A 17,669-nucleotide genomic window follows, 5' to 3' on the forward strand; every position below is an offset into this window, starting at 1 on the left:
TAAACCTTTTGCTTGCAGAGATATGAAGTGAGCACACATAATTATATTATAGTATATTATAGTATATTGATATATGTGACATTAGGACATTTATTTAATGCTTGTTAAATAAACACTGACTAACATGGCTGTTTATGACTCTGTTTGTGAATCAGTTAACTCTTATCTACTCCCCATCCACCCCGAGTGGATGTTTGGGACAGGTATGCTGATAAGGTTTCAGTGACCAGGTTTGAACTTTGCTCCCTGTGAGAGTCGCAGGTGGAGTCAGCCACAGCGCTGCTCACCTGCTGTTTCAGGAAATGAAGCGTTGATCCACGGCACCCGCCACGACCCACGACCGGAGGTATCACACAGTAAGTTGATCTAATTGAAGATGTTTCTATTTCTGGGGATTTTTTAAAATATTAATGAAAAGATTCAAAACTGAGATGATTTTTACATTTATATATCAACACAGCAAAGAGTGGAAAACTTCACAACAAGTGTAAACCGTATTACAGAACAGCCTGGCTCTGCCGTGAGCAAGTAAGTGATAATTAGTAATAATAATTAGGATATAGCGCTAATAGAACTATTATATTATATTATATTATATTATATTATATTATATTATATTATATTATATTATATTCAGTGTTGGGAACTAACGGAATACATGAAATCCAAACAAAACACGCAATAAGAGGCTCTAATATAAGTGCTTAATGTTGGCGGCATCAGTTACACAGTGGACCCGGAGCCAGCGCAACAGCAGCGCACGGGCAGGAATCCATTTATTACTTGGAAAGTCCGTCACCACTTCACATATAAAGAAGACAGGGATGGGCGAAACCTGACCGTGCAATGCAAATTCAGTTTGCCAGCAAACAAGCTGCTCTCAGCATCGAAAGACTCCACCAGGTTTTAGTTGTGGTTGCTGCCTGGGTCATGCGCAGTTCTGAAAGCAGACAGAGAAAACATCATACTGATACAGAAACAGTTTTCTATAAGAGATCACTGCAAAACGTGCAGCCTTACCTAATGTCCACCCTACTGTTGCTCATTTATATTAAGATTTAAACATCTAGTTGGTTCTGCTTTCAGAGGTGCACATGATTGTTTGCAGCTAGCAGGTTGTTAATGCTGTCCATCAAGTCTAACAGCACCTCAGCTAACACCAGCTAACAACGTTAGCTCGGTAATATTAATAAATCACACAGTAATAGTACATTACATAGTTGTAAAAATCATGACAATATATCAAGTAATCCAAAGTATTCAGAATACGTTACTCACACTGAGTAACTTAACGGAATATGTTACAAAATACATTTAGTGCCATTCTGTAATCTGTAATCTGTAATCTGTAGTGGAATACATTTTAAAAGTAACCTTCCCCACACTGATATTATATTATATTAGATTAGATTAGATTAGATTCTAATATAATATATGTGTTTGATATCTTTGATGCCATGTGGTCAAATATGAATATTGGGGGTAATTTAGCAAAATCAGCTCAGAGCTTTTAATGATCTCTTTTAATGCTTTTATTAACTGTTATTACTAATTATGGCCTTGATGTTAAGCTCATCAGCTTAAATCATAGTGACTCTTGGTGATTCTAATCGCTGACGTGTGAATGTGTTAAAATGTAACAATGAAAAGGTGAATATCAAAGTGTTCTAATTTGTTCTAAGTGTTCTAAATAGTTCTAATTATTAGAACTATTTAGTGTGACTGTTTTGCTTTTTAAAAATATTTTGTTGAGAATAAAGAGTTATAAAATTTCAATGGATCAACAAACTTTTAAATCAACTAAATGTTTCAAATTTCAGTTTTCTACTTTTCATTGCTTTAAAATTCTCTGTCAGTGTCAGTTTACTTATGTTTTAACAAGGTTTAAGTTCTGTTTTTACTTGGCTTTGTGTTGGTTTAAACTTTTGCTCATTATATTATGGGACTATTTTTAGGGTCATAAGTTTCAAATTACAAATTGTGTGGATTGGGAATTGTTGAATGTTGTCCGTTTGTATGCCCCACAGGTCAGTTAGAGAGAGAGGAATTCTACAATAAGATGGATGAAGTGATAAAAACAAAAAATCTTTTGTCTATTGAAGTTTGATTTAAGCAAACCTTAATAGACATGTAGTGGAGGGGAACAGAGGTGTTAGGTAGGTACTGTGTAAAGGAGATAAATGCAGGTGGAAAAAGAATGGAAATGACTGTGGGGAAGACTTTGAGAAGAGGGATGGGTGATGTATGAGAGGGAAACAAGGTGTACACAGGACGACTACATCACATGCAGTGAGTGCAAACTTACAGAGATAGGAGGAGGCGAGGTGTGGTGGCAGGCCAGAATGTAGCTGAGCAATATCACACGGTGTTCTACATCTATGATACGTTTGGACATCAAGAAGAAGAAGCAAGTGAAGGCAGTATTAAAGAGTCTATTAAAGGGTGGAAGTTAAGAAGAGAAGACTGTTGCTCAGAGTTCAGGGAGGAGTTGAGACGAGCTCTGGGTGGTAGAGAAGGTTTACAGGGAAATTAAAGCTTTACTGCTGAGGGAAACTAGCAAGAAGGCATTCAGTGTTTCCTCTGGATAGAGGAAAGGGAACAAAGATAGAGGTGGAAATGTACTAATAGGGCAAAGAATTGTGCTGGAACAGAGCTAATGAATGATAAAATGAAAGAGAGAGGAAGCAGAGTAAGGAGGAAGTGAGGCCAGCTGTGAAGGGATGAAGAGTGTGAAAGCAGCTGTGGAGGTATGTCCAGGAGAGAGGGCAGTGGACCTTTTAACAAGACGGTTTAACATAATCCCAGACAGTGATGACGATGCCTGAGTGCTGTCCTTTGTTATAATTTTAGTTACTTGAAGTTTAACTTTGTACTTAAGCATGTCCAACAGCCATTTTAGAAACATTCAGGAACATTTTTAAGCTGAGTTGCTGAGTTCTTGTTGCTGCTCATTACAGCCGTCTGTCCCCATCTGTGAGATCAGCACTACCATGACTGTCTCCTGGGCTTCTCTCTTCTTCATCTGTTTATTACCCTGCACGATGGGAGGTGAGTATTCATTTCATTTTGTCAATGACTTCCAAGTTTTATTTTTGTTGCATGTCAGTAGCAGACCTGCCCAATAACAACAAGAGGGGGAAACCTCAAAATATGGAGCAGCTTTCTTTGATGTGAAGAACAAAAATAATTACGGACGGTGTAATCTCAAGAGAAAACACACAGGAAAACAACATGATCAGAGCGTCCACCTCAGATATCACAGTTAGAGCTGATAGATTTTGAGGCATGTCCACATTTCTCATATAGAAAACCGCACCAGGCTTCACTCCACACGCTGAGAAAGACACTGAACACTGCGCTGAATTAGGAACTTTGGTTAAAAGCACACTGTAGAGAGAGTAAACCGCATATAATTTTATATCCTTTTACACGCTAAGCTCATAGTGGACCTCAGAGCCACAAATTGTTAGACTCGCATTGCGGTTTCATGATTTTTTTCCAAGACAGACAATAAATGAACAATAACAACTGTATTGATCAGTGTAGTCATAAGATCATGGAGTCAGTCTGGGGCTGTGAGATCTGCAGGGAAATACGTGATCCAGCTTTGCCACTCTTCACACGAATGAATCGAGTGAACCGACAAGTGCAAACATATCCCTGGATGTGCTTTATTTGATGTCAGCAGTGTTGGGGAGTAACGGAATACATGTACCGCCGTTACGTATTTAAAATACAAAATATGAGTAACTGTATTCCGTTACAGTTACCGTTTAAAAAGGTGGTATTTAGAATACAGTTACTTTGTTGAAATAAATGGATTACACGGCGGTACTTCCCTGTTTCATATTGTGGCGGGTCAGGACTGTTTGGGTTTTGTTTGACAGCTACGTTCTGTTGTTCCAGGTGGCAGCGTTACGGTTGCCATGGTTACAGGGTTACGCTCTCTCTCTGCGTGTTTCCTGGGTGAGAGAGGCCTTTTTGTTGTTGTTGTGCTAAGCTAACAGGCAGAATGCTACAGGTATAGCTCTAAAGAATATAGCATCATGGGCAGTGTAGTCCGTGCTGCAGGGAGAATGGACTGCCATACACGTTATGTGTCTGTGAGCGAGGGAGGGAGAAAAAGGAAAAGTACGAGCTGTCATCGAGCAGAAATGGGAGCTGGAAGCATGTAAATATAATAATAACCACTGCAGCCAAGAAGAGAGCCTGACGAGCCCAGTTGTAAGTAAGCTATTAAGACTCGACTGTACACCGTGTTCGTGTTTTCCTCCAAAAACAATAAGTTCTGTTGGAGCAGCCTTTCAACGCCTCTCTCTGTCTCTGCTAGCAAAGTTGACCCAGACAACAAAGTAAAGCTAGTTTTCAGCTACGAGCCGACACAGAACCCACCGTATTAGTCAGAGGTCCCTTTACTACGGTTCGGAGCCGCGGACCTTCAGTAACAGTAATAAATCACAGCAATAGTACATTCATGTAGTTGTAAACAGCATGATAATATATTAAGTAATCCAAAGTATTCAGAATACGTTACTCTCATTGAGTAACGTAACGGAATACGTTACAGAATACATTTTGGGGCATGTATTCTATATTCTATAATGGAATACATTTTAAAAGTAACCTTCCCAACACTGGTTGTCAGATAACACAAACGTAACATTTTTAGATGACCTCTGATGTCTGATTCCAGCTTGTGGTACTGTGTAACTATGTAGCAAATCTTTCTGAAACTTATATTTCAACAGCATGTTTGAACCTCTCGCTGTTACAAAGGATCAGTCTTTACCTATGATGCAGTCTTGGGGGAAAAACACATATCAAATTTCACTAACATGTCAACAGCCGTGCTCAGACATTTGTTTAATCATGTGACTAACAAGGAAAATCTTCCTTCTGGGTTTGAACAACAGCGAAAAAATATTTTACAATGTCAGCTTTGATGCTTATCAATTGAAGGATCAGTCCTGTTTTGTGCTGTGTTTAACTTCCAGCCTTGTCAAAAGCCAACACAACAAAACCAATGGTCTTTGTGATATTTACTTACCTTGAGCAAACAGCTCTCAAGCACCATATTGAAAAAAAAGCAGTATGCACCTGTACAGCCTGCAGCATGCATTACCATTGTCCTGCGAGAAGGAAAAGTTCTTCACTGATTGATGTCACTTCCATATTTCACTTTAACATTTGTGTTTAAAATGTTGTGATTTGCCAACACCGCACCTTTATACACCTTTCATAATAGTCTACTGTAGTTAAAACTTGAGTTAATACCAGAGTTACTGAGTATACTTATGCATATTTCTGCATTTATCCAAACAGCTATTATGTGCCAGCGTAGAGTTTAAAACCCTGCATATGCAGGAGCTTCAGGCAGTTTCACATCAAACATTAGAATCAGAATTAGAAATTAAAATCCACTGAATCAGAATTCAGTGGAACATTTTTAGGATTTGATATAATTGGAGATATAACTGGTTGCAATGTCTGTGAAGGTTCTCAGTCATCCAGGTCATTGTAGTCAAAGGAGCTTGCAAAGAAAAGCGTCTGGACTTCTTTAAGTTACTTGAAGACGTTTCACCTCTCATCCGAGAAGCTTCTTCAGTTCTAAGGTCAAATGGTGGGGAGTCCCAGATATAAACCTAGTGGGAGTTTCCCTCCACAGAGGGACAAAAGGACCCCCTGATGATCCTCTAATCGCCTGAGCCAAGGTGTGAAAACGGGTGTGGGTCCCAATCAGCCAGAGTTTCGGGTGAGTTCATTGTGAAACCTGGCCCCACCTTATCATGCGAATTCCTGAGGTCAGATGGCCCAGGGAGTGAGTGGGCATTAAGGCGTCTGGGAAGGGAACTCAAAACTGGATTATAGATGGCAGAGAGTTGGTGTCGTAAACCACCGGTGGTTTATGAACTCACCCGAAACTCTGGCTGATTGGGACCCACACCCAGTTTCACACCTTGGCTCAGGCGAAACGTCTTCAAGTAACTTAAAGAAGTCCAGACGCTTTTCTTTGCAAGCTCCTTTGACAACGGTTTGCAATCTTTGGAGATGTTGTAATGCAATCATGTCAACACACAGCAGAATCTCAAAAGAATATCTCCAATATTTTAGTATTATATTACATGAAGAAGAATGTGTATTCAAAGCAAATTCAAACCTTACCTAAGAATGAATGTGGCCCTTTTAAGTGAATGCTACATACACTTTGAGATCATGATATTAAATATAATTTTTCATATAGTAAGGCCAAAAGTATTTTCTAAATCACAGAATTAAGGTATTATCACAGTAAAGAAACATGTTTTATATGATCTTCAGTGACAGGAGCTCATTTAGTCAAACAAAATGTGCAGAAACACCTCTATGTTCCACACAAGGTTGCAAATCCTCACATCTATTCTCTTTTAAACCTACCAGTGTCAGACCAGTTTCAGCTGGAGCCGATGACTGCAGCAGTGCTTAAAGGCTCCGATGCAAAGTTCATCGCCAGAGTGACGGGATCGTGGGAATACATGGCCTGGTTAGTTGGACGGTTTCTGGTCCTCACGGTCCGTAGAAACACTACAATAGCCCCAGCAGAGCGGTATTCTGCTAGATTCTGCTCCAGTGACAACAGCAGTTGTGTGGAGTTTACCATGCATAACATCAGCCGCTCGCTGATCGGGCCCGTCACCTGTGCGGTTCAAGGGTCATATGGAGAAAAAACAGCACAGTTTTCTGTACAAGGTGGGTTCGTAAACATGCATCAGACATTTTGAAATCTGGTGATTAAAAGGCTAATTCATGTATTGGTTGACCTCTAACCTCAATGTGCAGTCAGTCAAACCTAGAGGAGGATGTTACCTTCAAGGTCTTTACCTTCTTTTCCTTGTATTTTCACACCATTGTTGTAATGACTGGAGTGGACTCTGGAGGTCAGCAGTGAGCGCTGATTTTCAGGCTTCTCCTCTCGCAGCAGCGTCTCACCATGAAGTAGATCTGATGAGAAAGAGAAACAAAAAGCTTTAAAGCTAAAATGAAAGTTGAAATGACCGTTTCTGTGACACTGACAGAATGTTAGATGGTAACAGGGCAGCCTGTTTTATTTTATTTTAATTTGATAAATCTAGTTGGATAAAATTAGCATCACGCATGCACAGAGTTGCAGTGATTTCATAAATGAACCAGTTAAACAGTTTATTTAGACCCTGGCTGATAATTATGAATAAATTATCTTATTGTTGTGGAACTTCAGGATTTATAAAAAACGAGTCTTTTATATTTTCCAGTTTAACAAAGTGTAAACCTAATGAAACCGTGGCAACAGTGACTGAAATAATTCCTTAGGTATTCCCCAAAACAAAAAACAGAACCCTGCACGATAAATTTGTTGTAGGCTTAGAAAGATTTAGAAAGGTTGTAAAAGTGTCAGCAGTTGAGTTGTATGTGAACTCAGCCCTGACATGTGTTCAGCTCAGATGTCGCCCTGGGTTTAGCAGTTTTCCAGATAATCAGCCTGAAGCCGAGCTTTTACACAGACAGCAGTGTGGAGTAAAATATGCCTCCTTCTCTACACACAAAGAGCCAAGTGTGACTTTCATCTGTTGTTAATCTGGGTCCTGGTTGCCTATTAATGGACATTGATTGTGAAGCACTGATGGAGAGCTGTCTCAGGAAGTTGATTAGAATCTTATTGCTTTTCTGCAAGGGGACATTAATGAGGGACACTCGCAGTGAACATTCTGGTTAAAGAGTTTCACAGTGAAACAAAACACGTTCCTGAATGGGAGCACCGCTGTAATGACTTGGCCCTTGTCAAAGACGCTCTGATCTTTACACCTGCCTATTTCTCCCACATCCCACATGGTGATCTGGCCATGTGTTACCTGGTAATTTCCAGGGTCCATATTAAAAACAGTCCCTGGAAATCTTGTTCTGCCCAATTTTGCATTAGTAGTTTAACTCAGGGGGATAAAGTCAGTGCATAACCTTATGCTGAAGAAAACGATGACCGTACCCTCCGGTCGTGCTTCTGAGCTGATTCTAAAAACTATTACTTTAGTCAAAGACTGTAGATGAGAGCTGGGTCACTTTGACACAGAAGCTAATATTTCAGGTTCGTGGTAAAATTGCAAAAGTGCAAACAGGGAGCAAAGGCTCATTTAGGGGACAACTAGAGTTGTGCACGGATCGACTACTGCTGATCGGTAACATTGCAACAGTTTCCTCCACTCAGTCCCTTTATGTAACATATTTAAAAATAAAGAAGTCAACAGGCAAATACTGCATTTCAGCATTTAATAAAGCACACAGAGAATCAAAGCCCCGACATAACACAAAGGAGTGCCAGGAGAGGGTCTTTTATGAGATAGTGACCAGACATCTGCACTCTCACTACGGTGCAGGTTAAACGAAGCCTGCTGTTAGAAAACAATAATTTCTTATTAAATGGTAAATATTTATATAGCGCTTTACTTGGTCCTAAGGACCCCAAAGCACTTCACACTATACACAGTCATCCACATTCACACACTGGTGATGGCAGCTACATTGTAGCCACAGCCACCTTGGGGCGCACTGACAGAGGCGAGGCTGCCGGACACAGGCGCCACGGGCCCTCTGACCACCACCAGTAGGCAACGGGTGAAGTGTCTCGCCCAAGGACACAACGACTGAGACTGTCCAAGCCGGGGCTCGAACCAGCAACCTTCCGATTACAAGACGAACACCCAACTCTTGAGCCACGATCGCCCAAATATATTAAGATATAAGAAGTTATAATAAAATATTATCCGCACATGCGTACAAGGTGTATTTGTCAGCAATTGTTTATAGCCACGGGTTTGTTTCTCTGGTGTATATTTATTAGAGCAGGAAGAAGTATTTATTTCACTCAGCTTAATGATAATTTGAGGAAATAACATAGCTCACTCTCAGAGATATAGTGAGTGGAAATTAAGCTCAATCAACATTTGACAGTGGCTTATTGGTTGTTTGACTACTTTACTACATTGGCTTCTATACTAAACATGAATCTCTAAATCTCAGCTGGAGGAAGTTATAGGAAGTCGATCTCTGCTTACATGACTTTACTGCAGATTTTTGGTCTTTTCGTGTTTTTTAACCCTAGTAAACCAATGGGTTCAGAGCCGACCCCATTGGTTTACTAGGGAAACCAATGGGGTCAAATTTGACCCCATGGGTTCTCCAGGGTTAAGGGCGATGTTAAATGTAGGGAACAACTTTCATCTATATTTTTCAGTTTATTCTTCAGGTCCAATCATGAAGCTAAGAATTTATTGTGGACAGCACATTGTCGCCACTCTTTGATTATAAGGTCAGAAATGGGTTTCCTTCTGGACCTAAACTCTCCTCTGTCTTTCTCAGAGAACGGTACGATCAGCATCGCAGGGCCGAGCATGAAGGTGATGTATGACCAGCAGGTAGCGTTCCAGTGTGTAGCAGCTGGTTGGTACCCCAAACCTACAGTCACATGGACTCTAAATGGTAACGCTATGAACAGCACCCTGGACAACTTCACCGATAATGGGGATTTCTTTAACTCCACCAGTGTGCTAACCTTCCAGGCAGTCAGAGACACAACAGTCAAATGTTTGGTGAGCATCCCAGCACTGACGTCCCCGCAATCAGCGTCTCTCTTCTTAGTAGTTGGTAAGAAACTCTTACTTACTTTTTGTGTATGAAGTTGAAAATGTTTAACAAAGAAGTTACAAGCTGTGACTTCTGGTACCTTCAGAAACAAGAGAATCTGTTTCTGAGTCATTTCCTCTACCTGTGTTACTGCCACTACTTCACACTTTAATTCCAACTACCTTTGCAATGCTGCCAATCTGACCACAGAGTGCTGACAAGCAGGAAACTGTCATTTTACGTGCAAAGCGATCCCTGTGTAAAACAAAGATGTTAGTATTTTTCATTAAACCTTTGGTATGCTGCACTATTTTTTGCTAAACCTAAAACAAAATGCTGCCCTTTTTAAATCTAAAAGCTGTTTTAAATCACACTTTCAAACAACAACAACAACAACATTCAATTTCTTCAATTCAATTCAATTTTATTTATATAGCGCCAAATCACAACAAAAGTCACCTCAAGGCGCTTCATAGATACAGAGAAAAACCCAACAATCATATGACCCCCTATGAGCAGCACTTTGGCGACAGTGGGAAGGAAAAACTCCCTTTTAACAGGAAGAAACCTCCGGCAGAACCAGGCTCAGGGAGGGGCAGGGCCATCTGCTGTGATTGGTTGGGGTGAGAGAAGGAAGACAGGATAAAGACATGCTGTGGAAGAGAGACAGAGGTTAATAACAGATATGATTCAATGCAGAGAGGTCTGTTAATACATAATGAGCGAGAAAGGTGACTGGAAAGGAAAAACTCAATGCATCATGGGAATCCCCGGCAGCCTACATCTATTGCAGCATAACTAAGGGAGGATTCAGGGTCACCTGGTCCAGCCCTAACTATATGCTTTAGCAAAAAGGAAAGTTTGAAGCCTAATCTTAAAAGTAGAGATAGTGTCTGTCTCCTGAATCCAAACTGGAAGCTGGTTCCACAGAAGAGGGGCCTGAAAACTGAAGGCTCTGCCTCCCATTCTACTTTTAAATACTCTAGGAACAACAAGTAGGCCTGCAGAGCGGGAGCGAAGTGCTCTAATAGGGTGATATGGTACTACAAGGTCATTAAGATAAGATGGGGCCTGATTATTTAAGACCTTGTATGTGAGGAGCAGGATTTTGAATTCAATTCTGGATTTAACAGGAAGCCAATGAAGGGAAGCCAAAACAGGAGAAATATGCTCTCTCTTTCTAGTCCCTGTCAGTACTCTTGCTGCAGCATTTTGGACTAACTGAAGGCTTTTCAGTGAGTTTTTTGGACATCCTGATAATAATGAATTGCAGTAGTCCAGCCTGGAAGTAATAAATGCATGAAACATAATTGCATGACTAATTAAAACCAAATCTAAAATAAAGGTCTAACCAGGTAATCTTATGATGTAATAGAATTTTATCATAGGTCAAGTCTGGACAGTCATGGACGCAATGTGAGGCAGTGGTATAGCTGGAAACTGTCCATGTATTAGGGTACTCACAAAAAGTAATGTATTACATGTTACTCACTGTTTTCTTCAAAAGTAATGCAGTATATTATTTTATTACTCACAGGAGAAAGTAATTTGTTACACTACTTGTTACATTACTTTGTCATTACTTAATAAAATTACTTGAATTGTACTGGCTTGTTGTACACACACCAATACACATGTGCACCCTAATGAAACAATCTTTCTTTCAGTTCTTACGTATGAACACAAAACAATAAAACAAAGATGAAAACGAGCCGCAGTCATCCTGCTTTAGAAATACGAACAGGCAGCTAGCTTAATGTTAGCGAGCTTTATGTGCAGATGAGACAAAAGTTCAAAGCGCCAAAGTTCTGTTAGCAGGATAATACATGTGTTTCTGTCCCGGATGCAGTTTGGTTTACCACGATGCTCGTGTCCTGTTAAGCAAGCAAAAAGTTTGCGTCAAAGCTCTAACCATTTTCCTTCTCCTGAAATCCACTGAGTGCTGCAAGAGTGCGCAGGAAGAAAAATGTTATTGTTGGATTCTTCTTCCTTTCTATCCACCCGGCATGCAGATAACTAATGAATGTAATGTTAGTAACATGTCACGTTACTATGTTACTGAAAAATATGAAGTGATTACAGGCATGTATTACTTTGTAACATATTACACCCTACACTGATATATTATAATCATATAAGGAAATAATTATATTTTCACGTTTTTTTCCCTGTGGAGGCAAATCTCACATGGGACTATAAGACATACTCTCTCCAATTAATGCGAGGGAATTTTTTTTTTCACTTTGCTCATTTATGCCTGATAGATTCTCTAAAAGTGCATAAACTTGATTCTTCGGACATGAAGGTCCTAACAATGATTTCAGTGTTAGAAGTAATCGGCAGGGTCTTCTTTGAATGAACCCTGACAAAGCACGACAGTGTGAATGATGATATATTACTATTTGCCTTAGCCAGTATAACAGATTCCTTCTACTGTATGCTCAGATCTTATGAATAAGTGAAAATCCACAGATAGACATAAAGATCTAATTTATCAGATCTGATATAAAATAAAATAAAATAAAATAAAATAAAGTAAAATAAAGTAAAATAAAATAAAATAAAATAAAATAAAATAAAATAAACAGACAAAAACCAAAAAAAAAAAAAAATCAACTTATAATGTAGAGTAATTACACTAACACCAATAGCCCTGAATGTTTGGAGCCAGCCAAGAGGACACAGATATCACATGGATTCTATGCTGTAATATGCAAAGAGGGAGAAGTGACATTTCTACCAGGAAGTAAAGCGTCCTGCTTCAAATAAATGGAGTAGAATAACAGCTAAGGACTGTTCTGAATGCCCAATCTTAGGTTTTTTTGAATCTTGTCTCTGTATGATGTCAGTAAGAAGAGATATACCTAATATAGTCATGTCCACTGTCATTATACAGTGCCACAGGACTAAATCTTGAGTTGGTTTTATATTCATCTAGTTTTAGGTTTTTTTGTTAGATGCCTCAGAAAAAGTATCCAGTTAGCACAAGCTTTAGACATTCACATTCTGCTCTGCAGACTTAAATATGTAATTTAGCACGCCACGCTTTTGCCTCTCCCAGAGAAGAAGAAAAGACCACAAAGGTTGTCATCAGTTCTCATTTGTCAAGAGAACCACAGTCGTGCTGTGGCCAGGATGTCCAGTGGGACTCTGTTCAAATATTTTTGTTTGTGAGCGATAACCAATCAGATGTAATGTGTAAAGCATAAAAAAAAGTGTGTGTATAGGTGTGTGCTTGCTCATAGGGGCTCATATGATTGTTGGGTTTTTCTCTGTATGTGTTGTTGTAGGGTCTACCTTACATACAAAGCGCCTTGAGGCGACTGTTGTTGTGATTTGGCGCTGTATAAATACAACTGAATTGGACTGAATTGAACTGAATTGAACCTAGGCACAGTATGAGATAAATAGGGATTAGTTTGGACACTGAATTTTAAATAAGCAGAATTTTTTTTCCTTTCCCTTCCTTTTAGGTGCTTTTATTAAACAGTTTAGTGTGATAACAACAGCTTTAAATCTTTGAATCATTTTCTCTTACTTCTGATCTTTCTTCAAAAGCTCCCAAGCCGCCTAATTGGACTGTGTTGATAGCTGTGGTTGTGTCCTTTGGAAGTCTTGCTCTGCTGGTTTTGCTCATCATTGGAATTTGGTTCTGCTACAAACGCAGGAAAGAAAAACGTAAGGGTCTCATTATGTCATTAACTACGTAGATTCTGTGTCTCCACAATCACAAATGTTGCACTAACAGATGATGAGCACAAATACAGAAGTCACTGTTTCATTTGTTAACTACAAGTATTTGTGAATCTGTTTTTAGAAACAAACTATCAGGACGAAATGAGGTAAAAGCCGATTTAAAATTATTCTGCCATTTAATTTATTTATTAACTAATGAACCTTTTTCTGCATACAGTAAAACTGACTGATGTTCATATTTGTGTGCTGTAGGAGAGTGAGGACACAGAGCCAGTTAAGTGGTGTGCATGGACCCAGAAACAAAGAGGGACAAGTGAACACAGCATATGTGCCGGAGGGTCAGACAAGTAAGACTGAACACAAACACACAAGCTTTTAAGAAGTTACTCGTGTACTGTACCAGTATCTAACAGATAAAAGGGTACCTGTTCTTGTACTTTGCTCTTTGGTGGAAATCTCTGAACAATCTTAGAGGTAATCCAATTATCCAAAACCATCTGATACACTTTGAATCTGCTGTTCAAAGTATGTAGACCTCTGAGGCAAAAGGATAGTTTACATTGTTTTGCATAGTTGGTGATCCATCCTTGTTTTCCTGTTTTGCTTCTCTCTCCGCAGGTGTTCCTACCAGTGAAATCACTGACAATGGCTTATTCCAGGTAAATAGTAATTTAGATCCTGGTCTGGGTTTTATGCAGCAGTAAACATGCTAGCTTATCAGCCTGTCCAAGCTGACATTGTGATGGGTTAATAGGCTATAATGTCAGGCAGACAGCTCACCAATAACTTTCTACTGTTATTGGACAATAGAAAGAGCAGTTTTGTTGGGTTTGTGACTTTCTTACAACTCCTTTTCTTACAGCTGCACTGTACTGGTGACTTTGGTGGAAGCAAAGAGCAAAGATGTGTTACAGTTCTCGTCTATGTCTTCCATGCTAGCAGCCCAGTAAAGCTGTAATTAGACACAGCAGTGTTTGAGCTAAATGCTAAAGTTAGCATACAGTGCTTTTCAGAAGACCAGTATCACCATCTTAGTTTAGCATATTAGCAAACTACTATTTGTTTAAGGGTAAATATAAAGTAGGACATGGGCTAATGTGCAGGTTTTTTGTGGGGGGAAAATACTTGAATTACCTTGAAAATGTTCATTTTGATCACATGATGACTCAAGGTCATGTGTCACTGCTATGCTAATCCATTCAGTAGATGTTGAGATATTTCACTGATATTCTAGAGAACAGCAGTTTATCTGTAAATGCTTCAGGACATTTTAATGAAAAACAAAAAATGTTGATCTCTTTGTCAACTGACTCAGAGTTACTGCAGTTACCTTAGCTAGAGCCACAATACTAGCTAAACAGCAATCATTGCTTCACAGTTCAGTGTTAGCACCACATAGTGAAGTCTATTTTCTGTCTGGATCTTCAGCCTAAAATATGAACTCTCATCACGTCATGATTTTAGATTGTTTGAATAAACCTGATTGCCTTTTAAGTTTGTCATCGTGAATTCTTGAGTTATGGTAAATGGACTGGTTCTTATATAGCGCTCAAAGCGCTTTATACAGCTAATTCATTCACCCAATCACACAAGCACTTCTAAGCTTTAGTGCTAAGTATCTAACATTCATACACATTCACACTCCGATGGATGCATCGGAGAGCAACATGGGGTTAGTATCTTGCCCAAGGATATTTGGCATGCAGACGGGAGCAGCCTGGGATCGAACCACCGACCTTCTGGTTAGCTGTAGCTCAGGTGGCAGAGCCCATGGTTGTGCTTCGACCGAACCATTTTATCCTTGAGTCCAACTAAACATTTGACCTACATTTTTAGATGTTCCCTCTAGACTTTCAAAAGATATCATGCGATAAAATGTATAATTCCTCCCTTAAATAGAGCTTTTCCAGTCAAGCAGCAGCAGTTTGTATGCTTAAGTGGTTCAAGTCTGTCTTCATATTGTCATCATACTCCAGTGAACACTTGGGGTTCAGTATCTTGCTCGAGGATACTTTGACATTTTGCTATTCAGACTGAAGCAGCCAGGAATCAAACCATCAGCTGACCTGCTCTACTTCCTGTAGAGAAGCATCGTTTTGTAACAGTTCAATCTTTGTTTCATGCTGTAATGTCCTCTCATGGATTACACAATAGAATACCAGTTTTTCTAGTATTGAATCCATCTGATCTTTGGAACCATATTCTTTACATTAACCACAGTGAGTAACACTTGACACAGGTGGTGTACTTTACAGTCCAAATTTTGCTTAGTCATGCTGTGTGCCTTTGGAAATCTGAGACTGTTTTGATTAATTCAGATCATTTTGCTTTGTAAATGAGCAAACATGATAATGTATTTGTGTGGCTTCACTTCTGCATTCAACCACGTGAAAATATATTCTCCATAATTATGAACATGTTAATTTTTCCATGTACTTCAGCAGGCAGGGCACAAATGGATGAGTCACTGTTTTACCATGCAACTAATTTAAGTTTTGAATGACGCACCCAATAAACAAAGATGTTATACAAGACCACAGTTACATTGCAGTATTTCCAAGCTGATTACGTGATCAGAGGAGGAATATGATTAATGTGTTGTATAGATTTTAAAGTAACACACAGGAATATAGGTTGATGAAAATGTTGAAAGAAAATTTTGGATTTATTATTATTTATAATGTTAAATTTTGCTGTTTTTGATTTTTAGGTATCTACTGTGGCAAACAGTGCACAAGCAGGTGGTGCCTTCTACAATTTTGAGGATCCAGGCTTCATAAAACACAGACATGTCACGATTGTGTGAGGACAAACAGAGGACATGACACGTCTCTGAATGCTCGCAAGCCTGGGAACAAACCTGCACAGCATCTAAACGGTGCTCGGCTTTGTCTGGATAAAAGGTGATGTGAATGACTGGATCTGCTCAAACCAAAGACTGATGTAGTGTGAAGGCTGTAGCCTCAGGTGGCCTCGCAGATTTTAAATCCTCCATAATTTATTGTAGAGAAGAAATCATATAACCCTGTGATATATATATACGAATTGTGTACATTTCTATTGTAACATTATGTGAATTTAAATATTCAAAAGTGATGAAAGTGATTAAACTTCTAAATCCCCTAATTTGCATCTCCTTACTTGTAAAGCAATTGTTCTCTGAAGAGTTGTCTATTTAAAAAAACATTATTAAAACCTGTTTTAAATGGTTACTTTGAGGATGACATGGCAGTTTCACATGTATAAGTTATTAGCCAGCTGCTGGGCACGGGCAGTTTGTGGTGATTGTAGCTCATGAGGTGGAGCAAGTCATCTACTAACTGGAGGTTTGGCAGTTCAATTCCTTGTTGTTCCAGTCTCCATACCAAAGTATCCTTTGCTCAGATATTGCATGAGTACACCATTTCTTTGAGTTATAGCAATTTTATTCGTCATGGTGCAAAATAGAAATTCGTCCTTTTGCCAGGGTCACACCCTTTGACAAAAACTCAGTTTTCAATGTTGCCCAAGACCAACTTCTTAAGGCTTTTCCTGGACCAATTTAGTTAAGGTTACCCACCTCTACTCTGTATCCCAAAGTGTTAAACATGACATTTCCTGTTCCCACTAGGTGGCGCTGTCACCAATGTCAAATATGGCATTTGAAATGTTTTCAGGGGCGGAGCCTTATCACATGTGTTTGGGCCAGATTGGACCGTGTTTGAATGAGAGCAAATAAAAATTTAAAATGATCGCCGTGGCGCCACGGACTCGCCCTATGACGAAAACTCAAAAGCTCCACAATTTAATGTGGCCCAAGTCTGTAGTTGAGACTGACCAAATATGATGTTGATTTGATAAAATCCCTATGAGGAGTTCGCAAAAGTACAACACCCGGAAATCAGCTGGAAAATATCACCTGGAAGCTAAATGTCCCTCCATCCATTCCCTTCCACTTATCCTTGTTAGGGTCACAGGGGGGCGGAGACTATAAACCCTGGACAGGTCGCCAGTCTGCTAACACACAGAGACAGACAACCATTCACACCTATGGGCAATTTGAAAGAGGTACCACAGGATGTTCATTGCCTGGGCCCTCCTGGCCTTAAGAATTAAAGGCATAGTACAATTAAACAAACCAAATGAGCACTCAAAAAAATGTGTTGTTGGATGAACACAATTTAATCATGGCACCCAATTTGCACACGATTTAACCAAGTACAATAAACCATTTTCAATCATGTCAAACCAACACATTTAGCATTTGGCGGTTTAATGTAATCAGATTACGTTGGATCAACATAGTATACTTACATTGATTTGAAGTGATTTATTTAAGTATGTAGAGTGAAATTTGTTTTAAT

General features: G+C 39.4%; 1 protein-coding gene across 1 annotated transcript; it reads left to right on the forward strand.

The window, feature by feature from the left end:
- Positions 1 to 296: 296 nt before the first annotated feature.
- igsf5a (immunoglobulin superfamily, member 5a) lies at positions 297 to 16,132 on the forward strand. Its single transcript, XM_087846762.1, has 9 exons — positions 297 to 356; positions 2,958 to 3,048; positions 6,418 to 6,726; positions 9,367 to 9,651; positions 13,189 to 13,308; positions 13,448 to 13,472; positions 13,579 to 13,673; positions 13,945 to 13,985; positions 16,037 to 16,132. Exons 2-9 carry the CDS (start codon positions 2,991 to 2,993, stop codon positions 16,130 to 16,132), a joined length of 1,029 nt encoding a protein of 342 aa, XP_087702888.1. The 5' UTR covers positions 297 to 356; positions 2,958 to 2,990.
- Positions 16,133 to 17,669: the final 1,537 nt, after the last annotated feature.

The sequence above is a fragment of the Neolamprologus brichardi genome, chromosome 10, assembly GCF_056152115.1.
Source record: "Neolamprologus brichardi isolate AB-2024 chromosome 10, ASM5615211v1, whole genome shotgun sequence".
NCBI classification, from domain to species: Eukaryota; Metazoa; Chordata; class Actinopteri; order Cichliformes; family Cichlidae; genus Neolamprologus; species Neolamprologus brichardi.